This window comes from Pan troglodytes, chromosome 3, assembly GCF_028858775.2.
Source record: "Pan troglodytes isolate AG18354 chromosome 3, NHGRI_mPanTro3-v2.0_pri, whole genome shotgun sequence".
Lineage (NCBI taxonomy): Eukaryota > Metazoa > Chordata > Mammalia > Primates > Hominidae > Pan > Pan troglodytes.
This window is the reverse complement of record NC_072401.2, coordinates 8787614-8802766: the sequence shown is the minus strand read 5'-3', so window position 1 is coordinate 8802766 and position 15153 is coordinate 8787614. Positions and strand designations below refer to the sequence as shown.

Here is a 15153-nt window from a genome sequence, read left to right as displayed (position 1 = left end):
GCACCTGCTACATCTCCCCCTCCCTCACTGCACCACCGGCTCCAGAAGGCCAGGGATGTGTCTGCCTTGCTTTGCGGGCTGAGTGAATGGACAAGCGGGTGGAGGGCCCTCCTGCCTCCCCATACCCTGGCAGTCCTGGAGTCACAGGGCATTGGGGAGCAGGGGAACTGGGTACCAGGACCTCCGCCTGCCCAGGCCCGCGGGGCAAGGGCCACAGGAGTCCAGGCCTCCGCCTGTGGGGCAGGGCTCACTCTTCCCACTCCCCAGCCTGGCTCTGTGGCTCGGGATGCTTTCAGTTTGCAGCAGCTAAAGATGACGCCAAACAATGACCCCCAGCCAACAGGGGACTGGCCAGCGGCTGCCCGACTTGCTCTGTCCTGCGTGGAGCAAGTGGAGCTGAGGTGTCAGCAAGCACAGCATAGGGGGATAGAGACCAGCCTGGGGACATCGCATGGGACGAGGTCCAGAGGAGCAAGGAGGGAACGGGGTGACCCACGTCCCACCCTGAGGTCAAATGCCACCCACGTCAGAGCTGGGTGGGGCACCGCAGAACTTGCTGCTTCTGTCAGATTCTTCTGTGAGTCTAAACCACTCTAAAATAAAACATTATTTAACTGAAAAAAGGGGGAAAAAGAAGGAAAGAACGGCGGGGGAGAGGCGGACTCCGTACCTTGGAACACCTGGTGGCTGTTCCGGAGCAGCGTCTGCAGGCCCCCACACTCCCGCTTCAGCCTCCGCAGGGTCTCCGTGTCCAGCTCATTGGCTACTTCTGCCAGAGATAGGCTCTCTGTGGAAAAACGGGTTTTTTTTTCCCCAAAACAACAACAAAATATTACGAACCTGTCACACAGGCAGAAACAGTCCATTTCAGTTCTATACACTCACACGCTTTATGCACTCCAGCACGAAGGACCACGATTCCATCTCACCTAACCCACACCACACCACAGCCAAACCGTGAGGGCCGTGGTGTCCCCACCCAGCTGAGGTGGCACAGCCTGACAAGGCGCAGCCCCACACATGCCCCATGCCCGCACAGGGCCAGGCGTCAGGTGATGCTGCCTGCTCTGGGTGGTCACCTCAAGCTCTTCTCGCTGGTGACCCATGAAGGGGGGTGGCTGTTTGGAGCCAGGGTTTCTCAGACTAAAGAAGGAAGGCCAAGCTGGCAAGCCTGGGGCCTGAGCCTTCCCAGTGGCTGCTCCAACCATGGGGCAGCCAGCCTGGCGCTACCGGCTCTAGGGTGGCCAGCAAGGCCATGCTAGGCACTAAAAAAAGGAACAGCACAGACACCACAGTGATGGTCTCTTTCCCATTTGAATTTCTGCTTTGAGAGCCTGCAGGTATTTCAAAATGCTCTCATCAGAAAACCTGGTGACATTAAAGTCATTTATTACCAAAACATCAAATTGGATATGAATGAAAGCTGGTTTTCCTGCATGTATTTGCCAGGAACTTCCTATCTGCCAGGCGCTGCACCTCACATCTTATCCACACCCTCCCAAGCTGCAGGAGAGCGGAGGAGACGGCGCCTGTCTGCATGCAGCTGAGCCTGTCAGACCCCTACGGATCAGGACACCACACTCCTGACCCAGGAGCCTGGTGCTGGCAGCCGCTGTCGCAGCTGCTGCGAGAATCCTGCCCACCCAGCCTGGCCAACCTTCTGAGTCCACCTCTCGGCTGTCTCAAATCCATTCTGAGAGGAGTGGGAGTGTTTTAAAAAAGATAACATATTGTCCCAGTCAGCCTTCCCTGTCGCCCCGGCTCTGGCCCAGCACGGACTCCATAACAGGGAATCTCACACTCAGCCATGGGTGCCTCCTGGCCTGGCATATCCGGCCTCTTGGTTACTCATCCTTTGACGTGTGCGGTCTTGACTCCTAGCCAGGCAGGACTTGGAGCCTCTTGAGGGCAGAGCCCTTTCCTACCCTATTTCTCAGCAGTGTCCCACATGGACAGACGCCGAGCTAGGATGGGTGAGGTCCTGGAGACAGAGCCACACATGGCCCACAGGCACAGAAACGCAGAGGTGCCTGCCTGAGGACAGGCTGGGTGGGGGCGACCAAAGGCCCTGAAAGGCCGCCTGTGGGCAGGAGGGAGGCAGTGGGCTGAGAGGCCAAGGGCACAGCTCCTCCCTTCTCACAGCAAGGCCACGTGGAGAGTCCCTAACAAGCCCCAGACCCATGGACACCCATCTGGAGGGGACGGGGGTCCAGGGCCTGTTAGGCGCCCTGGTTCCCAAGTTCCAAGGGGCAGGCAGGACTGAGCCCACCGCTCACCCATCCCCGCTCTCCATCTCCAGGTCTGTTCCTCCTTCCTCCTCACCCACCGAAAGCCGTCCATCCCAGGCACAGCTGACATCTGTGTGCCCGTCATCTCCTGGGAATTTAAAGGTCAAACTGCACTCAAGAACTGTCACTGTTTACTGCACATGGGAACTTTCAGACCACACTGATGTCCCTGGGGGCTCTGGGTCCCAGTTGCCTGTGGTGGGCCCTATGCTCTGCCAGCCTCAGCCTTCTTCCTCTGTGCTCCAGCCCCACCACAGCAGGGTGCCTTTAGTCAGCAGGGCCAACCCAGAGGCCCCACGGTGCCTGGTGGTTTGCAGCTAGTCGGCCCCATCAGCCACTGAGCCAGGGCCACTCTCGCCAGATGGCTAGAGGCTCTGCTGACCAGGTACCACCAGGTTCGAATGATTTCTGGAGGGGCCGTCTGTGCTCCATGGCCCGGTCCCATCCCACGTACACATGGTGCAAGAGGACAAAGGATGAAGAAGGAAACGGGCATGATTTTGTCCCAACATTCACAGGTGAGGAAAGCAAAGCCTGGAGAAGAAGGGTTTCCCTCAAATGCGCAGCCAGGTAGGAGTCACCGACGGAGGGGCCAGGAGGGGATGGGGCTCCGTGCTCTTCTCCAGTTCCCAAAACTGCAAGAGAAGCCAGGCGCTGGCTGCAGCTCTACACCACCCTCTGGCGGCCAAGCAGCATCCCTGCCCGGAAGGAGGCGAGGTCCTTACAGCCCTGGCTGGCTCTCTGAATGCCGTTAATTTCAACACACCACTCACCTGAGAACATAATTTCAGCACACCACTCACCCCATAAGAACAATCGATGTAATTTTCTCCTTCTGCCATGGATGATTGTTGTGTTTTGGGGATTTCAAAGAGAATTAAATTATCGAATCACAACAGCTCCAAATCTTACCACATACTCAAGGGGACAGTGCATTTTGCTTGCACTCAGTAACCTGTTTTCTCTTTGGATAATTTCTAGATTGAAAATGAGTAGTTCTAGCCCCTAAACCTGCATGTTTGGTAAAAGTTAATTAAGGGTCCAAACTCTGTCACTCCCTGGCCTGGCCTCGGCCTTCCTCCCTGGAAATAACAAAGTCCTTTGTTTATAAGAGCTATTTGGAAAATTTTAAAGAATTTGCTTGAAGAGAGCCTATGCACCCACCATCAATGGCTTTTTCAAAGTGTGTAGTCACAGGGCCACACCATTTCATGTCGGTTCTGAAGACGTGAATTCCTGCCCTCAAGCCTGGGAGCGTGCTAGCCCCTCCCTAAGATGGTGGACAGCTTACCTCCCCCGTTCCAGGTCTTCAAACTCCCATTTCGAGAACTTCTTGTGTTTAATTGCTTTTCACCTAACAGTAAATTCGCTACTTGCAAAACCACTTGGTCAATAAAATCTCGTGGCAGGGCGGCACAGTTCCTCACACGCTCAGCCTTTTCTCTGGGATGAAATCCAGGTAGCCAGGGTCCTTCAGCCTGGGGCCCTGCTCCATGCTCAGCGGCCCAGGCCCTGGCTACACACCCGACCCTGGCGTCCAGAGCTTGCTGACCGTCACAGTGACCAGCACTGCCAGCAGCAACCCAGGGTGGAGAAGGGGAAAGCTCCTGGCCAGGTGGGCTTACAGGGCAGCCCCGCCTGCTCTTAATGTACTGAGTCCTCTTTTCATCCACGGAAGCTTCTCTGGAGGAAGGGTATGTTCTGGATTTTCCAACGAGACAGACCTGCGTTTGAAAAAAGCAAAGCAATTATTTTAGCTGGCTAGTCTATTTCAACGTTCTCCATGGAATTCTCTCATCCTGGAGTACAAATCACAAGTTTTCAATGTCTATCATGAAAAAATCCTGATTTAAAAAACTGACACCAGCCAGGTACGGTGGCTCACTCCTATCATCCTAGCATTTTGGGAGCCCAAGGCAGGCGGATCACTTGAGTTTCAGACCAGCCTGGACAACATGGCAAAATCCCATCTCTACTACAAATACAAAAATTAGCCGGGCGTGGTGGCCCTCACCTGTAGTCCCAGCTACTCAGGAGGCTGAGGCAGGAGAATCATTTGAACCCAGGAGGCAGAGGCCAGTGAGCCAAGATTGTGCCAATGCACTCCAGCCTGGGTGACAAGAGCAAAAACTCCATCTCAAAATAAATAAATCAATAAAAATACATACAAAATAAAAACTGACACCAATATAAGTAACTTAAAAATTAAAAAAACAGTAAGAGCCCATGGTTCCCTCTCATCATCGTTAGATCTTGGACCTTCACAAGATCTAACAAAGGCGCCTAAACTCAAGAGTCCACACTCCCGGGCCCGGCAGCCGCACCGTCCTAGTTTCCCGCTGCCGCCCCTCATTCCACCCCTCGGCCGCCCGGCGGGGGCACATGCTGATGGTAACACTGCAGAGTTGCAGAGTGCCCCAGGAGCTGGGAAGGGAGGCAGCTTTGTCCCCACCTTGCCAGAGCCAGCGAGCGCATACGGGGGCTGCGCAGAGGGCCTGGAGCCATAGAGGTGCTCCATGCGTGCTTGCCTCCCTTGGCGGCACACCCCGATGGAGGGTGCCCTTCAGACAGTCCCCTCCGGACAACCAGGCCCTGCCCAGCCCCAGCAAGGGCACCTCATTTCTGGGCTTCCTCTCCAGGCATCAACTACAAGGCCAGGCGCGGGTGATAAGGAAGCCGACCTCCTCACTACGTGACAGCCACACCTCTGCTCCCCAGCTCTTCCAGCGGGATTTTAAATTCTCAGTGCCTGTCACACACCCAGTCCCCACCAGACATGTGCTGTGTGTGAACTGCTTTAAAAATGACAAAGCACGTTCACATCCACTCTTACATTCGATCCCCAAACCTGCCAGTGATAAGAAAACTGAAGCTCAGAGAGATGAAGCGACAGTCCACGGTCTCTACCAATTAGTAATGGAGAAGCAAGTGCAAAAATCAAAGCCACGGGCTCCTCGGACCTGCCTAGAGGACCCAAACTTTAGCAGTTTCCCCAAATCAATTCTGAACTCAGAAGACCAAGACTTGCCAAAAACAGAGGACACTGAGAGGATAACGGGACGGTTCAGCAGCAAGTCCTAAGGTAACTTCCCACGGTAGCAGGGCAGTGACAGCGCCAGCGGCCCTGAGGCCTGTGCCACAAGCCAACGCTGCTCCTGGTGCACGGCTATGACGGCAGCCAGCCAGCGAGTGCCCACGACATGCCCTCCCCGCTGTGGGCTCTGAAGACATCATCCCGTCCAGCCCCCACAGAGACCCGGGCAGCCTCCTCCTGGTCTCACAGGTGAGGACAGGCTTGCAGAGCTCCGCGATCAGCCCGAGTGCACCACGGGCAGCAGCAAAGCCGAGGCTTCACTCAGATCAGCTGGGCCCTTTCTTGCTAAGGCAGCCATCAAATTCTGTGGCCTGGACACGGCGGGGTTATTTTTTAAAAGCACACTGTCTGCCAGCCACAGTCTTGTCAAATAAAGTTACCAGAGACTGAGGTGAGCTGCTGTAAACACTTCCACGGTACTTTCAAAAGGTCAAGCCTTTGGAGCGGCAAGAGGGCATAAGTCTGCCCTGTCCACACAAAGGTCAGAGGCACAGTCCCACTGCTTACAGAAAGCCCCCGGGCCAACTTCTGCCCAAATGACATTTCAGGTGAATCTGAATGAACTAGGCCTTTAATGAGAAAATGGGAAATCACTGTGAACTTCTGAAACACACTTCAATCGCAGCCAATTATCTGCGACTTGAAGGAGCAGGAACTTTCCACAGGGAGTTCAGCCACAGGCCACACTGAGGCCTCCTCTGGGCAGGTCCCCTGGGGCCACTCAGAGCTTCTGGAGAGGCAAGGGGGGCTTGGCGAGGACTCCTGCAGGCCTGGAGGAGGGAGCACCCGGGTGCCTTTAAGGAGGGCACCATGGGACAGAACAAGCCTCTGGGCCTCATCAGTGACAGAGCACAGAAATCAGCACCGGCACGTTCTAGAACATTTTGAACGTTACAGCATGGTTCATGGCTCTGTGACAGAGCCCTGAGCTGTCCATCTGAACGCCGACATACCGCCTGGAACAACATGAGAATCAGACATACTCTTTTGGTTGAAGGAATCCTGAGGCAGTCTTCGTCCACGTGAAACCCACAGGTGAAGCCCACTTCTTTAATGAAGTCAAGGTATTCCCGGTACTGAGTCTTCTTACTCTGCCTCCGGGAGTATCTTCCAACGAAGTCAAAGAAGCAGCAGGGGAGGACAAAGAAGCGGCAATTGTAGGAAGACCTTCAAAAAGAACCAAAAACCACAGGGTCAAGCATCCCGAGCAGACGCAGTCCAGGAAATTCGGAACAAAGCCACATGGCAATCGCGCATCAGGGCAAAATAGGGAAGTGATGTTCCTGGCCAATATTGTTTCTTTTTGTTGTATATAATGTCCACTTTTATTTCAGCTTCAGGGGGTATGTGTGCAGGTTTGTGGCATGGGTGTACTGCAAGATGCTGAGGTTTGGGGTAAGACAGATCCCATGACCCAAGAAGTGAGCATAGTAACTACCAGGGGGTTTTTCAAACTCTGCCCTCTCCCTCACTCCCCACTCCAGCAGTCCCCAGTGTCTACTGCTGCCATCTTGATGTCCCTGTGTACTCAATGTTGAGCTCCCACTTATCAGTGAGAACATGCGGCATTTGGTTTTTGGTCTCTGCAATAGTTTACTGAGGATAATGGCCTCCAGCTGCACCCCATGTTGCTGCAAAGGACATGATTTCCTTTTCTTTGTGGCTGTGTAATATTGTTTTTCATATTAAAAGATGAATTACAGCCTTCCCCAAGTTAATTTCTAGAAATAAAGCAACACAGTATATCTTTTCAATAGAATCTAATTACTTTTATAAAAATGATTTTTTTCACAGTTCCTGTTATCAAGTGTCATCTGAAACTTCTTGAAGTACTTTAAGACGTCAGCTTTTAATAGGAACTGTTAAAGGGAAGCACAACCAAGCCTGAGCGAAGACCTGATCTTTCACCTAGTTACTCCTTGAGAATGAAAACAGCTCAGAAGAATCTGAGATAAGGAGACTCAGCAACGAAACGTCAACGAGGAGCAGCACAACCTGCTTTGTGACCAAGTCTCTCGGACACACACAGCTCCCCGTGCAGAGGCAACTGTGGCTGCAGAGGGTCTATCGATGGGTAAATTTCCCCTTTAAAGGCAAAGCCTCATGTTTTCAGAAAAAAACTTCCAAAAAGGACACCTCTTTTGACACCGGATATAAATACCGTAGAAGTAATCACAGTGCCAATCAGTGCTGGCCAACAGAGATATAATGTGAACAATCTCAGTAATTTTATATTTTCCAGTAGTCATATTTTAAAAGGTAAAATAAAACAGGTGGAATTTATTTTAAATTTAACCCAATATAGGCAATATGCAAACATTTCAAAAATTGGAACTACCCACATTTCAAGTGCTTGACAACTGCACGCAGCTAGTGGCTACCCTTTTGGACACCACTGATTAGAAGATGAAGCATTCCCCAGCCATTCACCTGATAACTCCTCTACTTCTCACCTGGCTGCAATGACAGGTATCCATGGTGTGAGTTCATCAGAATGGTTACCGATTAACCAATCAACATCAGGGAAAAGGGTCTTATCATTGGGTGTGATTGCATCTTCCTAAGGGAATAACAAAACAAGACAAAATGTTTTGTGAATCATTGTAGAGCTACTGCATGGGCAGGACATGGCGGGAGGGTATAGGCTCTGGAGTCACACAGCGCAGAGCCGCAGTTCACCTGCTGCATGACCAAGAGCGGGGAAGAGCGGGGAAGTCGATGGTATCCTCCCTAGGTCTGCCTAGAGGGCAAGATGTGCTGGCAACTTTTAGGGAAATCACCGGAGAAACTAACAGCACTTTTCTGAGTGCTAATCGCCTTTGGATCATTTAAAAGCTGATTTTTCCACAGGCATAAGAAGGAGCTCCAGGAGAGACGGCCACGGAATGGTTTCACCTCTGGCAGAGCATGGGAGCAAGCAATGGCTTCGGAGGAAGTGAATGGAAGGCAGAGAGGTCTGAAGGTGATTTAAGTGCATAATACAACACAGGGGTCTAACCTCACAGGCCTTTCAATCTAGGAAACCAAGTCTATGAATAGACAGAGAGAATTTACATATGTAAATACACGAAATTCTTTACCATTAGACTCTTACCTTTTGTAAACTGTCAGAAAGTGATTAAGATCCCCCTGAACAGGCACTCTACCCATTCTGACAAATTCTGCAGTTAGGCTGAGGACAGCTTGCTTTTATGATTTAAGAACTTTAAATAGGCACCCTACCCTTTCTGATAATCAGCAGGCCATCATTAATTACTGAAATCAACAGTTTCAATAGCAATTCTGTCAGTAAAAACTGGAAAGAGAGAGGGGAAAGAGAGACCACACAACCATTGAAAATCTTCTTAATTTTCCAGTGGTAGGATGAGTCCCCAAGATAAGTGAACAGAAGTTATTCCCTGATCATAACGGGGAAGACATTCTGAGAACACTCACTCTTCAAGGCTATTCTTTCTAACAGCAAAACTATAACACAAGAATGTTTTACAGACATGGTAAGTAAAAAACTAAAACTGAAATTCTGTCTCTCTCTGGTTCTTCAATAAGCATATGTGCTTCTATTTACATAGATGTTAAAATACTGAAAATAGTATTGTTCAAGGGTATACGTATAATCTACAGAGATATCAAACCTTTGGGACTATTTATTCTTGATTCCCACTCATTCTAGATTTAAGTTTGCCCATCTGTCTCTTTAAATGGTGTGAATAAATTAAAGCATAACTGACATTTAGTAAAGACCATAATCATATTTTATATTATCTTGCCAACAGCACTAGATATCAAAGCCCCACCTGTTTTATGAAGTTTTTTTGTTTTGTTTTGTTGTTGTTGTTGTTTTTGAGACGGAGTCTTGCTCTGTCACCAGGCTGGAGTGCAGTGGCGCGATCTCAGCTCACTGCAACCTCCACTTCCCAGGTTCAAGCAATTCTACTGCCTCAGCCTCCTGAGTAGCTGGGATTACAGGCACCCGCCACCACACCCAGCTAATTTTTGTATTTTTAGTAGAGATGGGGTTTCACCATGTTAGTTAGGCTGGTCTCGATCTCGTGACCTCGTGATCTACCTGCTTTGGCCTCCCAAAGTGCTGGGATTACAGGCATGAGCCACCACGCCCAGCCGTTGTTTTTCTTTGAGACGGAGTATCGCTCTTGTTGCCCAGGCTGGCTTGCAGTGGTGCGATCTCGGCTCACTGCAACCTCAGCCTCCCTGGTTCAAGAAATTCTCCTGCCTCAGCCTCCCGAGTAGCTAGGATTACAGGCATGTGCCATCTCACCTGGCTAATTTTGTATTTTTAGTAGAGACGGGGGTTTCTCCATGTTGGTCAGGCTGGTCTTGAACTCCCGACCTCAGGTGATGTGCCCACCTCAGCCTCCCAAAGTGCTGGGATTACAGGCTTTTATGAACTTTTCACTGGCATTTTGAACACAGCAAATTCCAATATTCCTGTTTCATATAGAGGTTCACACAATTAAGACAATTTGTGATCACCACCAGGCTGTTGTTATAAACAGGTGTTTTGTTTTTAGTTTTTTAACACTCTCTTGCTTGCAATCAAATGAGGTTTTTGAAAGAAAGAAAAAAAGTTATATTCTACGCCTGGCCTTTGACTTTCTAGATTGTACCTGTTCGTGGAAACCACTCAACTGCAGCTGGAAGGAAATCATTCACTAGAAAATCCACAAACACCATGTGCACGTCAACGGAACCACCCTCATTCTGGCCACGCTCCTCCAAGGCAGAAAGCATGACAGAACTCCTGGCATTTATTTAACACTAGAATAAACATGGCTATTTTAGCACTGAGACTGAAGGTTGGGAGGTAACAAGGAAAAAACCTACACACTTGATTAGAATACAGAACTCTCAACAGCAGGCCTTTCCTGACTAAGTGCTCGGGGTAGGGTCTTCCCCAGGTCAGATGACCCTACAGAAAAGTCTGATGCAGGCTGCTGGGGAACCTCAGCTAAAGAACTAGAGCCTCCGCCCGTTCTCCAAGGGGCACCCTCAGCAGCCAGCTCTTCCCTAGGGTCTGGGCTTACACAGATGGCCTACTCACTGCTGCCTGAATTTCCTACCCAAAGGTGCTTTTTCACCTGGGGACACATGGAATTTTGAAATCAGCCACATCACTACTGCTTTAGCTTTGGTCATTAACTTCATAGCCAAGTTTAGAGCCCGATTCTGGGACATGTGTGAGAGTCTATAGTCTACACACATATTTGCAGAGCCTCCCCAGTGCACTGGCTAGATTACCAACATTCCTCAAACCTGAGGTTTTGAAAACATTTCCTAATGTAATATATGAGTGGACAAGCAACTGCCAATCACTGTAAAATAAAGCAAAGAGTAAATGTACAACCAAAGAGTAAGCACCCCGGCCCGGCACAGCGGCTCATTGTCATCCCAGCCCTGTGGGAGGCCGAGGTGGGAGGATCACTTGAGCCCCAGAGTTTGAGACCAGCCTGGGCAACATAGGAAGACCCTGTTTCAACAAAAAACAAACACAAAATTAGTCAGGCATGGTGGTGTGCACCTGCGGCCCCAGCTACTCGGAGGCTGAGGTAGGAGGATCACTCAGTCCAGAAGGTTGAGGCCACAGTGAGCCGTGATCACATCAGTGTACTCCAGCCTGGACAACAGAGTGAGACCCTGTCTCCAAAAAAATAAAAGGGGGGCTGGGCGTGGTGGCTCATGCCTGTAATCCCAGCACTTTGGGAGGCCGAGGCAGGTGGATCACTTGAGGCCAGAGCCAGATCAGCCTGGCCAACATGGCAAAACCCCGTCTCTACTAAAAATACAATCAGTCAGGCGTAGTGGTGGTGCGCGCCTGTGGTCCCAGCTACCCGGGAGGTTGAGGCACAAGAATCCCTTGAACCTGGGAGGCGGAGGCTGCAGTGAGCCGAGATCACGCCACTGTACCACTCCAGCCTGGGTGATAGCTCTCAAAAAAAAAAAAAGGAGTGAGGCCAACAGAAAACATAAAAGTAGTTTTGGAATATTTTTCTACTTATTTTTTATTTTCTATTTCTATGAAATGATATGCCTGAGATTTGTTTCAAAATAACAGTGGGAGCTGCTTGAGGGTAAGTGATAGAGAAAAGAATAATCCTTGCAGCTGGCTGGGTGACTGCATGGAGTACCTACATTCCTCTCTCTACTTTTGTATATTCCTGACATTCTCCATGATGAAAAGTCAACATTTTTTCATCTCATAAAACAACATTCTGCCCTCTGGCAGATGAGGCTCTGTGACCTAGTCACACCCAGAGGGAGAGGCCACTCCCACACCACCCTGGGAAAGTGAGGCCACGCCCACAGAGCCACTATAACCTGTCCTAGGACTGCTCCTGAGGGCTACTCATGACTTTTTTCCCATCAGGGAGTCATTTCTCTGTCCTCAGTACCAGGAGAAGCAAGCTACTCTTGACCAAGATCTGACTGATCTGAGTGCACTTTAACCCCACGGTCACATGGCTCTAGTGCCCAGGGCTGGCTGACAGCGTGGAATAGATGTGCTGTCAGGCCCAGACCCCCAGGTGTCTTGATGTCTGTAGCCCACCCTGGCCCAGCCTCTGTTCTGTTCTCTTCTCCAGTGGCGGCCACTACACAACGCCCCCAGCCTCCTCCTCAGCACCTGCCACCACCCTCGAACCTGCTGCACACACTGGCTGTGTGTCTGCAGGTTGTCTGCCTCCCACCCCCTTCCCATGACCATAAAGGCAGGGGCTCTTGTCACTGTTGAATCGTCAGCACCTAAGAGTGCCTGGCAGGTAGGGGACACTCAAATATGTGATAAATGTGTACAGCTGTTTTTTCTCCCATTGGATGCATCTCTTGTAGTGCTCAGAATTCTTGCTGAAATGAAGCATATCTGAAGTAGGACCTTTTCGAAAAGCATTATGGCAATATGTATTGAAAATCTTTAAAGTCCAGGTAGGAAAAATATTTTTTAAGTGCACTATGATTTACACACAAAGATTTATGTAGCGTAATTTGTCATCTGAAAACAGATGGTCAAGAACAGAAGAGCTGAGTAAATAATTCTGCCTTCACCGCTTGCCGTACACATGGCTGACCTAACCTCCCCAAGGGTACGTCGGTTTCCTCGCCTGTAAAATGGGGATAATAAGAGAATCAACCTCCCAGTGCTGTTGTGCAGATTATGGTAGGTTACTGTACATAAAATACATTTACCTTTAGAAAGGCATCCACACACAGCACTGGATGACTGTCAGTTTTTATTACTATACAGCTGGCCCTTGAACAAAGTGGGAGTTGGGGGTTCTGAACCCCTACAGATGCAGTTAAGAATCTGTGTATAACTTTTGGAGACAGAGTCTCACTTGCGTCGCCCAGGCTGGTGTGCAGTGGCACAATCTTGGCTCACCGCAGTCTCAACCTCCCGAACTCAGGTGATCCCCCAACCTCAGCCTCCCGCGTAGCTGGGACTACAGGTGCATGCCACCATGTCCAGCTAATTTTTTTTTTTTTTTTTAGTAGAGATGGGATTTTGCCACGTTGCCCTGGCTGGTCTCGCACTCCTGGACTCAAGTGATCCTCATGCCTTGGCCTCCCAAAGAGCTAGGATTGCTGGTGTGAGCCACTGTACCTGGCCCATGTATAACTTCTGACTCCCCCAAAACTGACTGCTCATAGCCTATTGTTGACCAGAAGACTTATCAATAATATAAACATAAAAGTCGATTAAAACACATTTTGTGTATTATATACTATATCCTTAAAATAAAGCTAGAGAAAATGTTATTAAGAAAATCGTGGCTGGCTGCAGTGGTTCACACCTGTAATCACAGTACTTTGGGAGGCCGAGGTGGGTGGATCACTTGAGGTCAGGAGTTCGAGACCAGCCTGGCCAACATGGTGAAACCCCATCTCTACCAAAAATACAAAAAATAGCTGGGCATGATGGTGGGCGCCTGTAATCCCAGCTACTCGAGAGGCTGAACTGCTTGAACCTGGAAGGCAGAGGTTGCAGTGAACCTAGATCACACCACTGCACTCCAGCCTGGGCGACAGAGTGAGACTCTGTCTCAAAAAAAAAAAAAAAAAGAAAAGAAAAATCATAAGAAAGAGAAAATTTACTATTCACTGAGTGGAAGTGGACCGACCATCACAAAGATCTTCATCCCCATCCTCTTCACATTGAGCAGGCTGAGGAGGAGGAGGAAGAGAAGGGACGGGTCTTGCTGTCTCAGGTGTGGAAGACATGGAGGAGGTGGAAGGGAGGCGGGAGAGGCAAGCACATTCAGTGTAACTTCATGAAATACATCATAATTTCTGTCTGCTTTACTTTTTAGTTTCTCTAAAAACGTTTCTATCAGTGCCAATCCTTTTTCCATCATTTCCTTTAGTTTCAGTGCATATCACGGAAGAGTCTATGGCATAAAAGAAGTCAAATGCAGTCTGGAATAATCAGGGCCCTTCTGCCACACTGTCTGATGTCAATTTGCTTTCTGGCACTGTCTCTTTTACATATTCTTCCTCATCATCTGGCGCTGGGTTGGCAGCACTCATCTCCATCAGGTCGTCTGTAGTTAATTCCTCTGGAGTGGAGTCTATTAGCTCTTGAATTTCTCAAGATCCGTATCTTGCACCCTTCATCTCCTGCCTTTGTTTGCTATATCCACAGTCTCTTTCATGATTTCCTTGACTGGCTCTGTTGTAAATCCTGTGAAGTCAGGCATGACACTTCCACCCTTCATCGCCCACCTTTGCCATATCCACAACTCTTTCACGATTTCCTTGACTGGCTCTGCTATAAATCCTGTGAAGTCAGGCCAACATCTGGACACCATTTTCTCTGGCGGGAATTTGTTTCAGGCTCGGTAGCTTTCATGGCCTTTTCTGTAGCAATGACGGTGTCTTCAATGGTAAAATCCTTGCAGGATTTTCATGATATCCTCTCTTGTAGTTCTCTTCCACAGCATCCAATCCTTTCCATTGAATACTGTGCATAATGAGGCTTAAAGGTCCTTGTAACTCTCTGATCTAGAGGCTGAAAAGAGAAGCTGTGTTTGGGGTCAAGCAGACCACATCAACACCATTGGTGTTAACTCAAGAGGTTCTGGGTGGCCAGGAGCATTGTCCAATATCAACAGAACTTTAAAAGGTAGTCCCTTACTAACAAGGTACTTCCTGACTTCAGAGACAAAGCCTTGATGAAACAACACTAGAGTTCTTGCTGCCCAGGCCTTCTTGTACAATCAAGCGACTGGCAGCTGGTGTTTCTCTTTTCCCTTCAAGACCTGGGCTTAGCAGCTTTACAGATAAGGGCAGTCCTGATCATAAATCTGATTCCATTTGCACAGAACAGCAGACCTAGCCTGTCCCTTCCTGCCTTAAATTCTGGGGCTTACTTCTCTCCTTTTTGGCATTTTTTCCAGAATAGGGTACTTTAATCTGCATTAAAAACCTGTTCAGGCAGACATCCTTTCTCCTTGATGATTTTCTTTTTACAATGTTTTATTTTTTGTAGAGATAGTTGGCGGGGGGGGGGGGGTGTCTTGCTATATTGCCCAGACTGGTGTTGAACTCCTGGCCTCAAGCGATCCTCCAGCCTTGGGCTCCCTAAGTGCTAAGATTACAGGCATGAGCCACCACACCTGGCCTCTCTGGTGATTTTCTTAATGGCATCTGGGAACTCATCTGCTGCCTCTTGGTCCACTAAAGCTACTCCTCCTGTTATCTAGATATTTTTACAACCCAAGTCACTTTCTAAAACTATCAAATCATCTTTTGTTGGCATTAAAT

General features: G+C 49.4%; 1 protein-coding gene across 11 annotated transcripts in view; it reads right to left on the bottom strand.

Moving 5' to 3' along the window:
• The window catches only part of TRMT44 (tRNA methyltransferase 44 homolog), a 78928-nt gene that overhangs the window by 47437 nt on the left and 16338 nt on the right, over positions 1-15153 (bottom strand). For 10 of the 11 annotated variants that reach the window (XR_010156453.1, XR_010156454.1, XM_016951313.4 and 7 more), the window contains 4 exons: positions 7836-7942; positions 6366-6549; positions 3580-4012; positions 671-787 (listed from right to left, as the gene is read on the bottom strand). Coding sequence is in view for 8 of the 11 variants with exons in the window: in XM_016951313.4 (XP_016806802.3) it covers positions 671-787; positions 3580-4012; positions 6366-6549; positions 7836-7942 (841 nt within the window). In the remaining 3 variants the exon portion in view is untranslated. Of the gene's footprint in view, positions 1-670; positions 788-2276; positions 2924-3579; positions 4013-6365; positions 6550-7835; positions 7943-15153 lie in introns of those variants that run through there. The other variant, XR_010156452.1, reaches the window with a different exon arrangement.